Source organism: Stenella coeruleoalba, assembly GCF_951394435.1.
Source record: "Stenella coeruleoalba genome assembly, chromosome: 8".
Classification (NCBI taxonomy): domain Eukaryota; kingdom Metazoa; phylum Chordata; class Mammalia; order Artiodactyla; family Delphinidae; genus Stenella; species Stenella coeruleoalba.
In genome coordinates this window covers 63769279-63788270 of record NC_137154.1, presented here as the reverse complement: position 1 = coordinate 63788270, position 18992 = coordinate 63769279, and the positions used below count along the sequence as shown (strand labels likewise).

At 37.1% G+C, this 18992-nt stretch overlaps 1 protein-coding gene across 2 annotated transcripts in view; it reads right to left on the bottom strand.

The window, feature by feature from the left end:
* TMEM135 (transmembrane protein 135) overlaps positions 1 to 18992 on the bottom strand; it is a 249399-nt gene that overhangs the window by 63292 nt on the left and 167115 nt on the right. For both annotated transcript variants that reach the window (XM_079930169.1, XM_079930170.1), the window contains exon 6: positions 18739 to 18785. In XM_079930169.1, the coding sequence (XP_079786295.1) occupies positions 18739 to 18785 (47 nt within the window). The remainder of the gene's footprint in view (positions 1 to 18738; positions 18786 to 18992) is intronic.

Sequence of the window (18992 nt, the reverse complement as noted above, 5' to 3'; positions counted from 1 at the left end):
GCAGTAAGTTCAATTTTGAAAAATTTATTTTGAGGGACAGTGAAACAATTAAGGAAGCAGTTTAATATTTGGACCTGAAGTTCAGGAGGAATCTGAGATATAGATCTAGATTGGGGGTCATCCGTATACAAATGCTCATTGAAGCCATACAAATACGTAAGATTACTCACAGAGAATATAAAAAGTAAGAAAAGCTGAAGTCCTAGAGAAGAATATTGAATATATAAATACTTAAGGGAATATACAGTTTTAAAAGAGAAGAGTGAAAAGGAGACGAAGGAGTAACTAGACAGTAGAAAAAGTATCAAGGGAACATGACTTCATGGAAACTAAGGAAAAGAGCGTTTTAAGAGATAAAAAGTGGGCAACAATTTCATAAGTAGGTGAGAGACCTTGTAAGATAAGAATATAAAGTGTCCATTAGGTTTAGTTACAGGGTGTCTTTGATGATCTCAGGGAGATCAATTTCAGAGGAAAATAAGATTACAGTGGCACATAACAAGGCCAAACAGCAAATGTGGATAATTTATTTGAGAAATTTGCCTGGAAAGAGGAACAAAGAAATAAGGTACCAAAGGGAAGGGTTCTTTTTCCCTCTCCTTCCCTTTCTCCCCCTCTCCCTTCCTTTCTTTCTAACATGAAAAACTAGTTATAAGCGTTCCAACTTCTAAGATTTTGCTGATGCTATCAACTATATTTGCATTATTGTCCTCATCACCAACCTCTTGACCTCGTGTGTTTAAATTTTATTAATCTTTCAACGCTTTGATAAGATGTTACTTGTTAGAGAAACATTCGCTACACTTCCTAGTTAAAACTAATCACAGGGGCTTCCCTGGTGGCGCAGTGGTTGAGAGTTCGCCTGCCGATGCAGGGGACACAGGTTCGTGCCCCGGTCCGGGAAGATCCCACATGCCGCGAAGCGGCTGGGCCCTTGAGCCATGGCCGCTGAGCCTGCGCGTCTGGACAGCGGGAGAGGCCACAGCAGTGAGAGGCCCGCGTACCGCAAAATACAAACAAACAAACAAACAAAACTAATCACAGTACCCTTCCTGTTTGTTGCACTTTGTTCATGCCATTATGTTATGACACTTCACATGCCATATTAAAGTAATTTATGTATAATGTCTTAGTCCGTTCAAGGTACTTTAACAAAATGTCATAGATTAGGTAACTTATAAACAACAGAAATTTATTTCTCAAAAGTTCTGAAGGCTGAAAAGTCCAAGATCAAGGCGCCAGCAGATTGGGTGTCTGGTGAGGGCTTGCTTCCTGTTCATAGATGGTGCCCTCTTGCTGGGTCTTCACAAGGCAGAAGGAACAAAGGATCACTCTTGGGCCTCTTTTATAAAGGACACTAATCCCATTCATGAGGGCTCTGCCCTTATAGCCTAATCAGTTCCCAAAGCCCCCAGCGCCTAATACCATCACCTAGGAGGTTAGGATTCTAACATATGAATTTGGTTGGCAGGGGGCGGGGGATACAAACATCCAGACTATAGCAAGAAATATTTCCTCTGGCAGACTGTGAATCTTTTTAATTACCAAAACACACAGCACTGCATACAGTAAATACTCAATAATAAATATTTCCTGAGTGAAAAAAATCCAACCATCAACTATGTTATTACTATAGCAGATAGAAAAATAAAAGAGAAAGAGGAACTTCACAGAACTGTTCAAACACATCACCAATGCAAGCTCCCACTACCGGGCCTGTGATGACAGGGAGCTGGAGGCACTGTGATCTCGGGGAAAAGGTCACTTACCTCTCACCCTCGCTTCCCAGTGAGGCGCCGGAGTGCAGAACAGAGCTTCCCAGGAGGTGTACCTGCAGCAAACGGCTGAACGACACGACTAAGTCCTAATCCCCTCCTTACTTTGACTTTACATCATGGGGGTGCAGGGGAGACCTCTGGGGCGCCCAGGACCTGCGGCTGTAGGCAGCCTCAGCCGTTTTCCCCATTATGCTGTAAAGACACGCACTAACACTTTCTATGTATGGCATGACGTCAAAAAGATTGGGAACTACTGGTCAAGTCAGGTGGACTGAGAAATGAAGAGAATAGACTCTGAGGTTAGAAAGACCCCAATTCAAATCCAAGCTGTTTACTTCTAGTTATACAATCATTGGCAAGTTACTTAACCTCTCAAAGTCTCAGTTTCCTCACATGCAAAAGGGAGAAAATATCAGTACCTACCCTAGTGGGTAGCGGGTAGTGGTGAGGATTAACCCAAAACTGTTTATAATTATAGCACTTAGTGCAGTGCCTGGTACACAGTTAGCACTCGGTAAATATGAGCTAGCCATAATTATTTAATTTCTCATCAAAGCCCCACTATCCACAGATCTTTTCAACTATAAGATAGGGGCAAACTGGCTCTGAAGCTATGAGAGACACAGACTAGTATGGTGCAATTTTTTTGGGGGGGCCACGTCATGGGGCTTGCAGGATCTTAGTTCCCCAACCAGGGATGGAACCTGGGTCCCTGACAGTGAGAGTCCTAACCACTGGACTCTCAGCTAATTCCCCAGTGTGGTGGATTTTTTAAGTCATACGAGCTTATGCGACTTACATGTAAAATTCTTAATAAATGACTCCTTCAAAGCTGATAAAATCTAGATAAATATCTCTTCCTCAGATTCATCATATTCATCTCTCTCACTACTGTGTTGTTAGCTCTTCCCATAAGAATTTTAAACTTTTCCTAATTATGCTACGTACCCAGAAATCTGACTTTCTGCACTATATTTCCTACAGAAAAGTATTACAAATATGTGAGAATATAGACAGGTTCAACTTGGGGTACATTAGCATTTTTTTCATTACTTTATGCTCCAAATAAAATTGGGTGCTGAAAGCAAGTGTGATGTGCCCAAAATGTGGTCTGTCTAATCACTCTCACTTTGTAGCTGACCCCTTACAGAGAAGACGTAACTGACAGGTGAACAAAGTGGGAAGAAGATGCTGGAAAGAAGAGATATGCTGAATCTAAACAAAAGGTTCAACAGCCAAGAACAGGGAACACAGCTTTATAGGGTTAGAAATAGGGCAAGAGGTCAAGATCTGGAGCAGATCTGGATATTATTAACCAGTAAAAACAGTTAAGTCCAAAGGAATTATGATTTGGAAAGAACACTTTTAGACAAAACAGAACCTATACAAGGTACATATGATCACCCTAATATCTAATTCATGTATGGAACAAGAAGAAATAATATTTGACTGCTGGAATGAGATTAAGCAGAGCAGAATTAGAACTCATATTCAGCAAGCTAAAAAAGGAGACTTGTGGGAAGATAATGTTTTAGACACACAGTAAAATTCTAGTCGATCTCTTTTATGACAACAGCTGTTCGTAACATTCCAATTTCTGCTTTATGTCAGAGTTTCATATTTCAATTGTAGCTTCTTATTACTGTGGCCAATTTGATTTGAAAAATAAGAATGTCAAACCTATATTCTATAACATAGTTTCAGACTCATGAAATTTCAAGTACTTCACAGCTTTAAAAAATAACAACCCCCTTTTATAAATCTCTTTGGAAACCTAGCCTATTTTTTCCAAAAAAATGAACTTCAATACTAGAAATAAAACAACATTCCCAAAGGTAATAAACACAGAATAAAATTTAAGATGTTTCTGATTTCCTACATGAAATTAATATACCTTAAATTTAGAAGATTGAATTTAAATGACAGTTGACTATATCCAGTGAGCTTAAGCCTGGAAATACACTACAGAAATTAAAATAACTGAAATCCTTAAAATGTACAAACAGCTGTTCAAATAAAGCTTTAATACATATCTGTTTACGTTTCATAAAGGAAGCAGTGTTCAATTCACGATAAAAGATCAGAGATGATTATAAATATATGCTAATGTAGAGTTTCTTCCTCTTAAGAAATTATTAATAATGTATTAGGAAGTAGTAACATAAATTTAATTCTGTTCTAAAATACTAGTCATACACACATTTGTCACACTTAATATGACGAATACTTAACGTTAAGTGCCTTAGTGCAACGCTAGTTATTTCCTTGACATTCTGTATTAAAACAAAAAAAGCAGAAAACAAAACAAAACCAAAAAGATAAGAAAAGAAACAGGGTGGAGAAGAGGGAGGGAGGAGAGGAAGAGAGGGAGAGAGAAAGAGATTGAAACACAGAGACAGAAAGCATAGCCATGTGACTACAAAGTAGCTTTTATCCTCCTTTCTGGTTTAAAATCTAGTCACAAGAAGGGAATTCCAAAGATCCCTAATAGCAGCAATCAGAAATATTTATAATTTTAAATAGAAAGATGAATAACCCCATGAGATGGTATTTCTCATATAGTTAAAACTATTTCTTACATAAAACCCAAAATATCCATTAACAAAATTTTGAACAAACTTCTATCTTCCTCAATTTCTAGGTCTTTCTGTTTAATTTAATTTCTCTCTCAAAAAGGCTTTCCATCACACTGTAGTATTTAAGAGTACAAAGCAAACAAACAAACAAAAGAAAACCCTGAATCTTTGTATTTAAGAGTACAAAAATAACCGAATCTTTTGCTATGCTCTTCACATAAATTTCAAAATATTCAACTGTTTTGAAATAATTTACGGTATTTAAAGTAAATTATTCAAAATTCTACTTCTACCTCAGTTTCTAACCACTGAATGAGCTAAGACAAATCACAAAGATCCTCAGAGATTTCATTTCTTCACCAGAAAAGTGACAATGTTGTTATACATAATCTCTAATTTGCTCCCCACTCTAAAAATCTATGATCCTCTGAAACATTAAGTCTTGGTATTATTCACTTGAAAGGAAAATACTTTTATGAAACTTTGCAACATATCAAACTCACTGAAAATAACACTGAATCAGCATATATGCCATGAATTCTTGAGCCTCAGTTATTTTTAGGCTAGAATAAATAAGCATCAAGATATATGTAAAATATATAAACTGGTTCCTATCATAAAAGTATGACTCTGAAGTTTGGCTCTACTAGGATAAATAAAATGCAAAAAAACCCAATTTTTTTAAAAGTAGAAACCAAATCTTGAGGACTTTAAGGCATTGAAAAAAAATCCTCAAAGAATGGAAAAGAGGACAGTTGATGATGGTACTGCAGAGACAAAAGATGTCAGTAAATATATACATATATTTTTTTTTGCGGTACGCGGGCCTCTCACTGTTGTGGCCTCTCCCGTTGCGGAGCACAAGCTCTGGACGCGCAGGCTCAGCGGCCACGGCTCACGGGCCCAACCGCTCCGCGGCATGGGGGATCCTCCCAGACCAGGGCACGAACCCGCGTCCCCTGCATCGGCAGGCGGACTCTCAACCACCGCGCCACCAGGGAAGCCCAGTAAATATTTTTTAAATGTGCTCTTTACAGTAAAAATTCTCTTATGCAATCTCCATTTAAGAGATTACATTTAATAAGATAAATTATCTTGGATTCTCTATTTTCTCTATAAAATGTTCTAACATTCACATTGACTGCTGGAAGATAAAACACCACTACTAAATATGACCACATACATCAGTTCACACTAGTTGAGTTACATGCTTACCAAGAATCAGCTGTGCTTATCCCCAAATGTGTTTATGTCATTTGTATTTGTTAATGTAATTATGTAAATGACCTACATATTACATAAACCAAAAAGGAAAAAAAGGTTTTTTCCATGGAAACTGAGTTTACTGTTTTGGAAAGACAATACCTTATAAGTATGATTTATACAACAAAAACAACTCAGAACCCCAGCTGGGGAACTCCAACTCAAACAAAATGCCTTGGTAAATGAGCAGATATTTGTCTGTGCTAGGGTGAAATGAAGTACTTAAAGTACACATGTATGAGTATCTTGGAGATGCTGTTAGTAAAAACAAATCTCATGCCATTGCCATGAGGACAGCTTACCCTAAATAGCTTTTGTCTCCTCAGCTTGGACATCAGTATGAATACATGCAAAGCAGAACTGCCCTAACTGACTCACAGACCTGCAATGGGGCACAGAGCTGACCCAGCCAACTTGTTTGTTATATGCCACTACAATTTTATGGTTGTTGCTTACATAACTGCTGACTGATAGAACACTAAACAGGAAAAAATAAATATTAATAGCATATAAATTTATAGGAGCATATAGCTCCTATAAATCAGTGCAAAAAATTAAAAAATAAATAATGGGTAGAGGGCATGAAATCAAAAAACGACTAATAAACCAATGAAAAGACATTCCACATCACTAGTCATCAGGGAAATACAAAGTAAGGCAAAAATGAGGCATTACCTTCTAGATTATTTGATTGACAAGGTAAAAATCACTGACATGAACTAAGATTGGGACTCAACAAGCACTCTCAGAAGGAAAGTAGATTAGTAGTGCCTTTTATGGAGGACTATCTGGCAGTATTTATCAAAATTAAATACGTCCAGTATATGTGACCCAGAGAATCCATTTGTAGGTAACTATCCAGCCTACGGAAACAATGGAACATGCACACAAAGATATTTTTAAAAGAATGTGCACAGTTGTACAGTTTGTAATAGTGAAAAACTGCAAACAGTATAAACGTTAATAGGGCTTCAAGTATTACTTATAGATTTATAATTTTTTGCAGCACCTAAAAACAATGAGGTAGATTCATATATAGTGACATATACACAGAACCCTAAGATACATTATTAAATAGAGAAGTACTGCAGAAAATACATAATACGTGATCCTATTGTAAAAAATAAATATAGACATAGGTACATAGATATGTATAGAAAGAATTCTGGAGGGATATATGCCAAAATGTCAAGATAGTTTTGAATGAAAAAAGAAGCAGGAAGAGGGAGTTGGATAAAGGGGGAAAGAACTTTCACTTTTTACTATATACACTGATGTTATTTGAATTTTTTGAAAGAACTTAGCAGTGTATTACTTGTACAATTAACAAATTATTTAAAAAAAGAGGAGACTTGCTAACTTTTAGATCAGAAAAGTCTCTCATCCATTCACCTATTGAATAACAGACTCATCATTTTTACCCTACATAGATAACGCGCAGTTAAAACTGGGGTAAAAAAAGTAAACTACATCTTAAAATTCTGAAAGAAGTTGATGCTGAGAAGAAAGTTAAGAGGGAGAAAAGGAGACCTAATAATCTTTAAGCATCTAAAGTGATTATATGAATAGCTGTTTTCTATTTCAACTGAGAAAAGGCCCTTAGGGTGAGCCATTCCCTTTTATTACAGATTTGGGATATTCGGGAAATATGTCCTGACTCTTCATGCTGTGAACTACTAGAAATGGTTAGCGAGAGAGGCAGAGGGATTAAATTCTCTGGATTTTTTTTTTTTTAGTTGCAGGTTTTAAGGAAAATTTTATCATTTATTTCTTGATGTGACTCACAGCTTTGCTACTCAGAGTGTGACCCCAGGTCCACCAGCCCTGGCATCACCGGGGAACCGAGAAATGCAGAAGCTAACACCCTGCCCAGACCTACTGAACCATAATCTGCATTTTTAATAAGATTCCCCAAATGATCTGCATGCACACTAAAGTTTGAGAACTCCTTTAGAGCCCTTACATCAGACATTTACATTTGTAACAGTCCATATGTCTTGAACATTAACAAGTGCATACTTCGGAATTGGTAAAAAGAAATATTTCGTTTGATAACAAAACCTTTCTTTTTCATCCTTATAGATACTATTTCTGCTTTTCCAAATAACGAAAAAAGTAATACAATTTCTTAAGGCCTATATTCTTTCAAGGTGAAAGCCACATCAGTCCATATCACCTTCATTCACACAGTTCTTCTAATCATTAAAATAGAATAAAAGACTATGAGAGATGTAAGCTAAAATCCAAAAGAAATCGATAATAACTTCAATAAAGTGATCAAAAACTTGAATGATCTTTAAATTCTCAGAACTCAAGTAACTTCAATTCGGTTGGCCTGCTGTAATAAATCTCCCTACATGTTTCCTACCAGTAGAAGTTGCTGCTGATTTTACAAGATGAGGTGAGGAGAGTCTCATCTTTCCTAAGAATCCCTGAAAATATCCTATAATGACACCCTGCGAGGAAGGTTTGTCCAAAATATCAGGATTGGGAATTATCCAATTCCAAAAGCATTTTTTAACACTCAAGCAAGAAAAAGAAGTCAGGATAGCAACTGTGCTAATATTAGAGCTTGATGTTTTGGGGATAGAAGAAATCAACGTGATGAGCTCGACTGCTCTCCATCATCTTATTCTGAATATCATTATTCTTCTGAACATGCCCAACGAGCTCAAAACCGTAAGAATTACATACTCCATTTCAGTGAACAAATCTCTTCAGAAGCATTCCAGGGCAGCTTGGATTCAGAGGTCCTGGGCTGCCGCAAGCAACTTATTCTCTAAGGCCTGAGAACCCAAAGCTATGTTCTTCTTTTATTTTAGGATGACAGGAACATGACAAACAGCCAGCACTCAGTCACCATCAAGGCCCCACCAGTACAAAGAGGCTTTGTGATTGACAAGAGAATATAAAAAAGGGAGGAGACCCACTTCTTCCTTCCTCTAGGGAAGACTCTAGCTGAAATTATAGAACTTAAAAGCGTCTCCCATTTAGACTAGTTCACCTTGCAGGTAAACACTTCCTGGTTCAGTGACTCAGTCACACACGAGAAACAGAATCTGCGCTGAAAATTGATAATGGTGGAAAAATATTGTTTTACTGTGAATTTCAGCTCAGGGCAGCTGTGATATACTTCCTCTTCTAGCAAGCTGTCACTGAACCAGTACAGCATGAAAAGTAGGCTTCATACATGGATATTTTATTTGACATTTTAAGGATACAGATTGGAATCAATCCAAATATTTCCCATTTTTGCTATCTGTGATTTCTTGAAAAAAAATCTAGATTTGATCATGAAAAAGGAAAAATATGATGTATTAATTGAATATTAATATTTCCTTCTATGTCCTTCGATTCATTTCAATAAATTTCCATGAGGACAGTGATTTTGAAACACCTCCCCCCAAATAAACAGAAAATACAGCAAAATTCTTCTTCAAAATATAATCAATATCACTATATAATCAAATACAATCTACGAAATACGTACTCAAAATATAGTAATCAGGTTGTGAACTGATAATGTATATTTCCAAAGACTGTCAATTTAATTTCCATTCAAACCCAATTGGAATGTATTAGCAGTGGACTTCATAGGTATTTAAAGGGCATTCTGATGATCAGCAGTAATGCATTAGACTGAGACGTGAGAATATATTCACTAAAAGCCTAAACATTTCAGATAAATAAATGTACCTCCATTTTTCAATCTTGTCTTTCTCCACCTAATAAGGACATTTGATATTATACCATGTCTGCAGATATTTCTGAAATTAGTCTTCATTGGCAGTCCTATAAAACTTTTTTTTTTAACATCTTTATTGGGGTATAATTGCTTTACAATGGTGTGTTAGTTTCTGCTTTATAACAAACTGAATCAGTTATACATATACATACGTTCTCATATCTCTTCCCTCTTGCGTCTCCCTCCCTGCCCACCCCTCCAGGTGGTCACAAAGCACGGAGCTGGTCTCCCTGTGCTATGCGGCTGCTTCCCACTAGCTATCTACCTTACGTTTGGTAGTGTATATATGTCCATGCCTCTCTCTTGCTTTGTCACAGCTCACCCTTCCCCCTCCCCATATCCTCAAGTCCGTTCTCCAGTAGGTCTGTGTCTTTATTCCTGTTTTACCCCTAGGTTCTTCATGACATTTTTTTTTCTTAAATTCCATAGATATGTGTTAGCATACGGTATTTGTCTTTCTCTTTCTGACTTACTTCACTCTGTATGACAGACTCTAGGTCTATCCACCTCATTACAAATAGCTCAATTTCATTTCTTTTTATGGCTGAGTAATATTCCATTGTATATATGTGCCACATCTTCTTTATCCATTCATCCGATGATGGGCACTTAGGTTGTTTCCATCTCCGGGCTATAAACTTTTTTTAAACTGTACTTTTCAAATATTATTACCAAGTAAAAAACACCCTAACTCATACGTATCAAAGACAAATTTCCGTCTTATTAGGACAATGTTGTAATAACAATCTCATATAAACTTGTGGCATCTACTGTAAGCCTCCTCATTACTTCCCTTCTAATTCTAAAGTGTAGTGTCTCAGAACTAAGAGTATGCATATTTTAAACTGCAGTTCTGACAATTCTGGAAAGAAGGCTGGCAAGCTTTGTGGTGCACTTGTCCGTCATTCTCCATGGGAACACTCCTCCTTCAAATACACTTGAGAAGAAGTTAAGTTTCCTGGGGTTCTCTCTCAAGAAATGCCTATGTACCCACAAAAACACAGTAGCATCCCTGAGATGTGACAACCAGAGGAATGTTAAATGGTGATAACACAGAAACACCATGCCGCTGTGCGATAAAGATCTATTTCCAGATCAGAGTTTTATAACAGCTTAATAGATATAATTCACATACAACTCACTATTTAAAGTGTATCAGTCAATGACTTTTTATATATTCACAGGCCTGTGTAGCCATCGTCATAATTACTTTTTGAACATTTTCATCACCGTTTATAAAAAAAATACCAATTAGTAGTCATTCCCATTCCCCAAAAGTCTCCTAGCCACAGGCAACACAAATCTACTTTCTATCTCTGCGGATTTGCCTATTCTGGACATTTCATATCAATGGAATCAAACAATATGTGACCTTTACAGCTCAGAGTTAAATAATAAAAACAACTAATTTTATTGAGAGTTTACAATGTGGCAGTCATTTAATACTCACAGTAATCCCATGAGGTGAGTACTGTTATTATCCCCACTTTAAGATGAGAAACCTGAGGCACAGAGAGGCTGAGCACCTGACCCAATATCACAAAGAAGTTAGATGGAGAGGGTTTGAACCGACACAGTCTGGCTCAGGAGTGCATGCTTTTAACCAACTCTGCTACCTTAGACTGCCCCTTGATTAGCTCTGGGAAAACTCCAACAGTAGAAAATAATGGAAACAAAGAGTCAGGCGTGAAGAAAACAGTGAATTATAGCATTCCTCATAACTGGTAAAACAAGGAAGTAAACTTAACTGCTTCCAATCTGAGCGTTTTTATTAGCAAAAGTCCAGTCTAAGAGCTTTCTATGATCAGTAATAAATGTCATTGTTATTCATGAAAATAAAACTGCAACAAGTTTTTGAAAGGCAGCTGACCACTTCTGACATGATTGTGTCCCATTAAGTTCTTACTTTAGTAGTTGCTTTTTAAGTGCATACCATTTCTCCATACAATATTTCCCTTTGCCTTCTACTAAAAGCAATAAACATTTATATATGTTAAAAATTTCAGAGCCATTTCTTTATCATAGCCCAAGTACCTCAAAGGCTAGCAGGCAAAAAGTGAAAACAGACTTGCCACAACTTTCATCCATAGATGGAGAACATTCACCCAACGGGCAGAATAATGTTCTCCCCTCAAAAAGAAACTCACATTACAGTCATGTGACCTGGTAATAAGCCTTGCATTCTTGGAGGAAGTGATTCACAACATTTATGAACCTATGTTTTCTCACCTTTTCTATTTGCTTTGAAGAAAGCAACAATCCTAACATTCTCTTTACTTTCTCTTTTCATAGGACAGATTTTGCATTTTTTAGTAAGCTGACTGGTTTTGGGTGCCAACGACATTAGTACCTTGTTCCACCTGCATATATTTTCTGAGGAATATTGCTTTCACAAGCCCATGTCAACTCATTAAAAACTCACCTTTTAAGAATGACAATGAACTTAGGAAGCCAAAGGCATTAGATTTTTCTACTTCCTACCTTTTCTATATATCAGTCCTCTTTCACTTAAACTGTGTGTCCAAGGCTTTCAAACAAAGCTTCAATTTCCTCTTAATCATTTATCATGATCTCTTCCAGATAAGTAGGTTTAACAATCTAGCCATGCATGTAGACATTTTGGACTGAATCTTAGACCATTTCTCTTTTCTTTCCCATTCCCCAATTTGTCAGTCTCTCTTGCTTGTGCAACCTTCTCTTAACCACTTAGTCTCTCTTGTCTAAATAAGTAAATAGACAAAGAAAAGAAGGAATACAAAAGGAAAACCCTTAATCCTATTACAACTTGCCCTATCTTTCTCCTCTCAAACTTTTTGAGTTTATTATACTCATTCTACTTCCATATCTCACACTTTTTTACATTTTCTTTTATTTATTTAAAAAAATTTTCCCAAGTTTATTAAGAAATAATTGACAAATATAATTGTATTTTAAAGTATACAACATGTCACATTTATTTCTCAATCTACTATCCCAACTCAACTACAGAAGTTTCTCTAGCAGGTTACCACTGATCACCAGGTTGCTAGAGCAAAGAAACAGCTCTTAACCCTTACCTTACTGCATATGTCTACATCATTAACACTAAATATAATTTCATTCCTCAAGTTCTCTATTTTAATTAACGTTCTTTCCTAGTTTAAAAACAACAATCACTACTCGCAGCTCTATTTTTTTTGCTAAGATAACAATCACTGTGCTAGGTGCTCACATGTATTAGTCCAGTAGTTCTTCACATGGCTGGTTGTTACCCATTAGTGGATCGAAACAGCTTTTTAATATAATTTTTTTTTTTTTAATTTGGCTGCAGTGGGTCTTCGCTGCTGTGCGCGGGCTTTCTCTAGTTGCGGCGAGCGGGGGCTACTCTTCATTGCGGTGTGCAGGCTTCTCATTGCGGTGGCTTCTCCTGTTGTGGAGCACGGGCTCTAGGAGGGCGGGCTTCAGTAGTTATGGCACATGGGCTCAGTAGTTGTGGCTCGCGGGTTCTAGAGCGCGGGCTCAGCAGTTGTGGCGCACAGGCTTAGTTGCTCCGCGGCATGTGGGATCTTCCCGGACCAGGGCTCGAACCCGTGTCCCCTGCACTGGCAGGCGGACTCTTAACCACTGCACCACCAGGGAAGCCCGAAACAGCTTTTTAAATAAATGAAATAAATTAGAATAGAAAATATCCAAATGTATTACACGTAGCAAGGTTACATACTATTCTGGGAAATTTATGGGTCTGCATGAATAGTCACAATATAAAAGGTAGTTCCGGGACTTCCCTGGCGGTCCAGTGGTTAAGACTCCACACTTCCAATGCAGGTGGCGCGGGTTCGATCCCTGGTCAGAGAACTAAGATCCTGCATGCCGCATGGCGTGAAAAAATAAAGGTAGTTCTTATTTTGGGTGACATCCAAAAAAGTTGGAAAGATGTTGCTTCTTATGTAATTCTCACAATCCTACCTATGAGGTCCATATAGCAATTTACACTTTTTAATAATGAAGAAGCTGAGGTATAGAGAAGTTGTATAATTTGTCCAACATCAAACTGCTAGTGTGACAATCAAGAATAGCCTCTATTGGGCTTCCCTGGTGGTGCAGTGGTTGAGAGTCCGCCTGCCGATGCAGGGGACATGGGTTCGTGCCCCGGTCCGGGAAGATCCCTCATGCCGCGGAGCGGCTGGGCCCGTGAGCCATGGCCCCTGAGCCTGCGCATCCGGAGCCTGTGCTCCGCAACGGGAGAGGCCACAATAGTGAGAGGCCCGCGCACCGCAAAAAAAAAAAAAATAATAGCCTCTATTTATCTCCTGAACTCCAAATATACAAATGATATCTGTATTTCTCTATGTGAACGTCCTAAAAGCAACTCAATCTCAGTCTTTGCTAAACCTGTATGTAATTTCCACACATTTTCTAATTTGCTCACCTTCTAGTGTTTTGCTCTTCCTCATCCAAGCAGCAATCCTCCTGTCTTAGATAAATCAACTCTTCATCATGTCATTACCATAACCCTCAGTGATAACCCTCACCATTTCTCTCCTGAACAACTGCAGCAGTGTCCTCCCATTACCTGTTATTATGCCCCCTCCAAACGCCTAATTCATTCTCTGCATTGCTGGAAGTAATCTCCTTGAACTAAAAATCTAATTATTTAGGGCACACTCTCCCAAACCTGAAGAAAACTTAAACTCTAAATGCCATATATAATTTTCTAGACTGGACTTTTGTGTAGTTTTAGGCAATACTTTAAAAAATAGAACCTAATTGATATTTATAAAGGATTTTTAAAAAATGAGTAAATGGTTGAAAGACCCAGATCAAAAGTTCTTTACTTTTTCTTAGTTCAAAGATACAGTTCATGTAAACAGATTCAAGGACAATCATAAATGTCTTTCACTCAAGAACTATAGGTTGTCCAGCCAATAAATAGTGTCGTTTTCGTAAATTAAAAAACAACAACAGGGCTTCCCTGGTGGCGCAGTGGTTGAGAGTCCGCCTGCTGATGCAGGGGACACGGGTTCGTGTCCCGGTCTGGGGGGATCCCATGTGCCGCGGAGCGGCTGGGCCCGTGGGCCATGGCTGCTGAGCCTGTGCGTCCAGAGCCTGTGCTCCGCAGCGGGAGAGGCCACAACAGTGAGAGGCCCGCATACCGCAAAAAAGAAAAAAAAAAAAACACAACAACAATACTATATCCGTATGTTGAGACTAATGAAATAGTTTATTATTTTTGCCTTCACAGAATAGCACAAATTCATGGAACAGCAGTCATCAATACTGTTTCTAAATATATATTAAAAATATATATGTATAAAACACAACTACAATAAACTTTAATTTGCACTGGTTTCTAACTAAAAATCCAATGCTTTCCAATGTTTATGGCAGATTAAGGTAGGTCTATTGTGAATCAGTCATATATAGTCTGTAGATTATCTACTATGACAAGTCTGAGCCTTTCAATCTACATGTTTAAACAAACTGTTTGCTGCCTTTGCACAGGCAGGTGGAAAGAATTTCTAGCTAGGCACTCACTAAGATGGGATCAAAGTTGTCGTAATACACTTTATGATACTATTTTAAATTAAAGAAAAATGAAGCTCAATTATTTCATTTTTCTAAAATAGTAGTGTTCTTCATACACAGATCACTAATGCTGAAAACAAAACCAATAAAACCATGTTTAAAAGGGTTGCATGTTTCATTGTTTTTTTTGTGAGCAGGATTAAGTGTAACAGTTTTGTTGTAGTGTCTGTGTTATTGCTGATTCTTTCCTTTGCTTCTCAATTAAAACAAAAAAGAGCTGGTGGTTCAAAAGAAACTCATTTCTTTTCTCCACATGACTGTTGGGAAGATCCTAAGCAAGCCTGAATCAATAATTATGATGAATCCTTTTACTTAAAAAAAAAAAATTAGGTTGCTTTACCCATAAATACACACTTGGAAATAAAGAAATGTTTTAAAGAGATGCATTAGGCAAACTATTCTATCAACTTTTCAACTATGACTCCTGCTTGGCCTGAACTGATAGTGACAGACATGCCCTGAGGCGAAGCTGTGACAATAACATACAAAATAATAAAATGCTTAAACAAAGGAGGCAGAACTATTATGAAGAGTGCCCCCTGGGGTTGAACGGAGAGCCTTTTTCTTTCAAAACACTCTTCAAAATACTGTACCCCAATTTATATCAATAGACAGCTGGATGGCTGGGTGGCCAGATGGCCAGCTGGCTAAGAACTGGAACAAAAAACTGAAAAACACTTTCTCTTCACATATTACCTTTCCTCCACCCAAGCCTCTGAAGTGTTCCCAGGATTCCATTTGAACATAAGTCATATTTTTGGCATACAGATTAAAAATCAAGATCACCATGTATGAGATAATGTATGTGAAAAGAACTATACCTATAAAATAACTATTAAGAGCTATGCAAAAGTAAGACATTTTCATTACACATTTTAATAACCATGGTTTCAACACTCTGAACATTGTGTTGCTTTTTAACTAAATTCATACTATAACCATCACATCCTATGTCACTTTTAGAAAATACTTATGGAACTACTTCCTCAAGTTCTTTCTTTAAAAAAAATAAAATTGGCACATTTTTCTCTCTATTGAAAGAGGGTTCTCATTTCCCTTTTTCCCATTTATGGGTTACGATAAAAACACAAGTTGGGGTTTCCCTGGTGGCACAGTGGTTGAGAGTCCGCCTGCCGATGCAGGGGACACGGGTTCGTGTCCCGCCCACATGCCGCGGAGTGGCTAAGCCCGTGAGCCATGGCCGCTGAGCCTGCGCGTCCGGAGCCTGTGCTCCGCAACGGGAGAGGCCACAACAGTAAGAGGCCCGTGTACCGCAAAAAAAAAAAAACCAAAAAAACACAAGTTGACATTTCTAACATAAAATGTTTCCCTTATCCTCTTCTTAAAAAAGTTTACTATAAATGGAGTCATAGGGACAATATCATTTGATATTTACTGATCTAATTTCATGCAACTAGAATTAAAATAATTGTTAATAAATGGAATAAATGTGTCCTCAAATATCTACAATATATTTAAAATAAAGTTTGAATTTTAAAAATAAAATATTCTAATAGAATTAGACTTGCAAACTGCTATTGTTCATTCTAAACACTTGCTAGAGTTCAGACAAACATATAACATTGTTTTCTTCGGTTGCAGTACTTTATAAATGGTTTTATTTTACCATTTACCAAACCTCTTTTGTTGAGTTATTCAAACTAACTTCTGCCAAGAACACTAGGAATTTGGTGATAGTGCTTCTTTTTGGAGAAAAACAACCCCTTTCCTCAGAAAATTGAAAATGTTTATCTTGGCACTAAAACCTTGTATTGAGCCTTCTGGAAAGTATTTTAAATTGTTGTTTTTAACCTAGACTCTGTGACTGAAACAGGAAAAGGTTCCGTAGCTCTGCACCAAAATACATATTTATAGGGTTGATTTTCTTTCTACACCAAAAATACTAGTTTGATGGCAGCAGTTTTCAAAGTATAATATCCTAGGACCATGCCTAACATTGGGCATTATCACTATATTCAAGACAATTTGTTTTTTAAACCTCAAAAACTTCTGATGTCTAAGAAATGCTAAATGTTGATCAAATATGCTATAAGTGCTATATTGGGAAGCACTGTTTCACTTAACTACCTGGTCTGTTAGGAATTTTCACACACAAAATAAATTTTATTTGATACTGTAATTTCCTCCTGTGCACGCCAACAAAAGATATGTTTCTAAGTCTTTATCTCTTTTTTTTACATTTCTCCCACTAGGTATGCTTTAGCTTCAGATTAGACAGCATAAAGATAAATCCTTGAACTTTTTGCATTACTGTCCTAATAATGTGTCTGAATACAATTAAGAAATCTTTGGCAATTGATGAAATGAAAGAGTCATTGTTCTTAACTCCCCTACCAAACCCCTAAATTGCTAGAATATACGAAAGAGACTACAGGAGTTGTAAGGTGTATATGAAAGTATATTAAAAATGGTCGGTCATACAATTTCACAAAGACCCCCAGATAGCTGCAACGATTTTTCAGTCGCTAATAACTGACATAGAAAACTATGCACTCCATCATGAATACGTCCTTCCCACCTTAAAAACTTCATCCATTTTTTTCCTTCTAACAGCTTGTCTGTCCTTTACAAGAAAAATTACAGCACCATCATCATTTTATACTTGCATATAACATTTTTTATAGTTAAAGGAAGTTCAAATTATATCATTGTGCTTATCAAGTATTTATTAGAATGTTCTGACAGGAAATTAGTTGTTTAAACATTCTGCTATGGTTGAATTGCCTTATTTAGGTTAAACAAAAAAAGATAAAGATATCTACTAAATATATCTTACTAAAATCCATAACTGTTTTTGTCAATCAAGTGCAATTTTTTTTTTTTTTTTTCTGGTACGCGGGCCTCTCACTGTTGTGGCTTCTCCCGTTGCGGAGGCACAGGCTCTGGAAGCGCAGGCTCAGCAGCCATGGCTCACGGGCCCAGCCGCTCCGTGGCATGTGGGATCTTCCCGGACCGGGACACGAACCCACGTCCCCTGCATCGGCAGGCGGACTCTCAACCACTGCGCCACCAGGGAAGCCCTCAACTGCAAATTTTAATTTTAAAAGCCTAGAACTTCCTGCTGTGATTGAATTCTGCCTATATCCAGAAAAATCAAGAAAGAGTCTATTCAAATGAGTTTAATAAGAGTGAAACAAATAGGAATTACTGGTATTACAGAAAATGACGATAATGAAGGAGTGGGCTCTTCCTAATCAAAAATCCAACTCCCATACTGTTGTGTTTTTATGACAATGACAGGCACCATTTTTACTGGCATTAAAATTCTGAGCCATCCTAACACTCCCCCACATTCCTCAGAGTCTCAGTATCAATGAAAAATGCAACTCTGACATAATGGACTAACTTGATATTTTACAGACAGTGATTAGTATGCTAGGTTACGTTCGTAAAAGACTTAGATTAAGCCCTACCATCACTTTTTTCTCATTTAAATTTAAAATGTTGATTGTTTTGTAAGGTGAGCGAAGAATATCTAAAATGAGGTCCACAATAAACAGAAGTTCACCTTTCAAGATCTGAGGACTATTAATTTACATATTCAGTTTTCCAAGATGAACTTATAAGCATAATGTGAAAAATCACATCTTCCTTCCCTCTCTTTTCTCTATTCACTAAGGAGCAGTGACTTATCTCTAACCACTCTAGAAAATAAAACAAAGCAAACAAAAATTCATGTCACTTGTGGGGCATAATAATTTAGAAAACACTTTAGTTACACGGTTGATTTAAAAATTACAAAGGAAGAGTATTTTTTTCTATTAAAATAAATAGGTATAACAGAACATACCTGAAAAAGAACATGTACATGGCAGCTGTGATGCAGAATAAAAGGACCTATAACAAGGAGAAAATACGTTACTTACAAAAGAACACTGACATCATCATTTGTGTGTCTTAGAAAGCAAAATACCCACTATTAAATCTTGTACCTGAAACAATTAAAAGATGTACGAAGCTAGTCATACACATATCACATTCTCTACCTTTCAAATAAGTCATATCAAGGCAATAATAAGTCTGTATATTTACACACACATATAA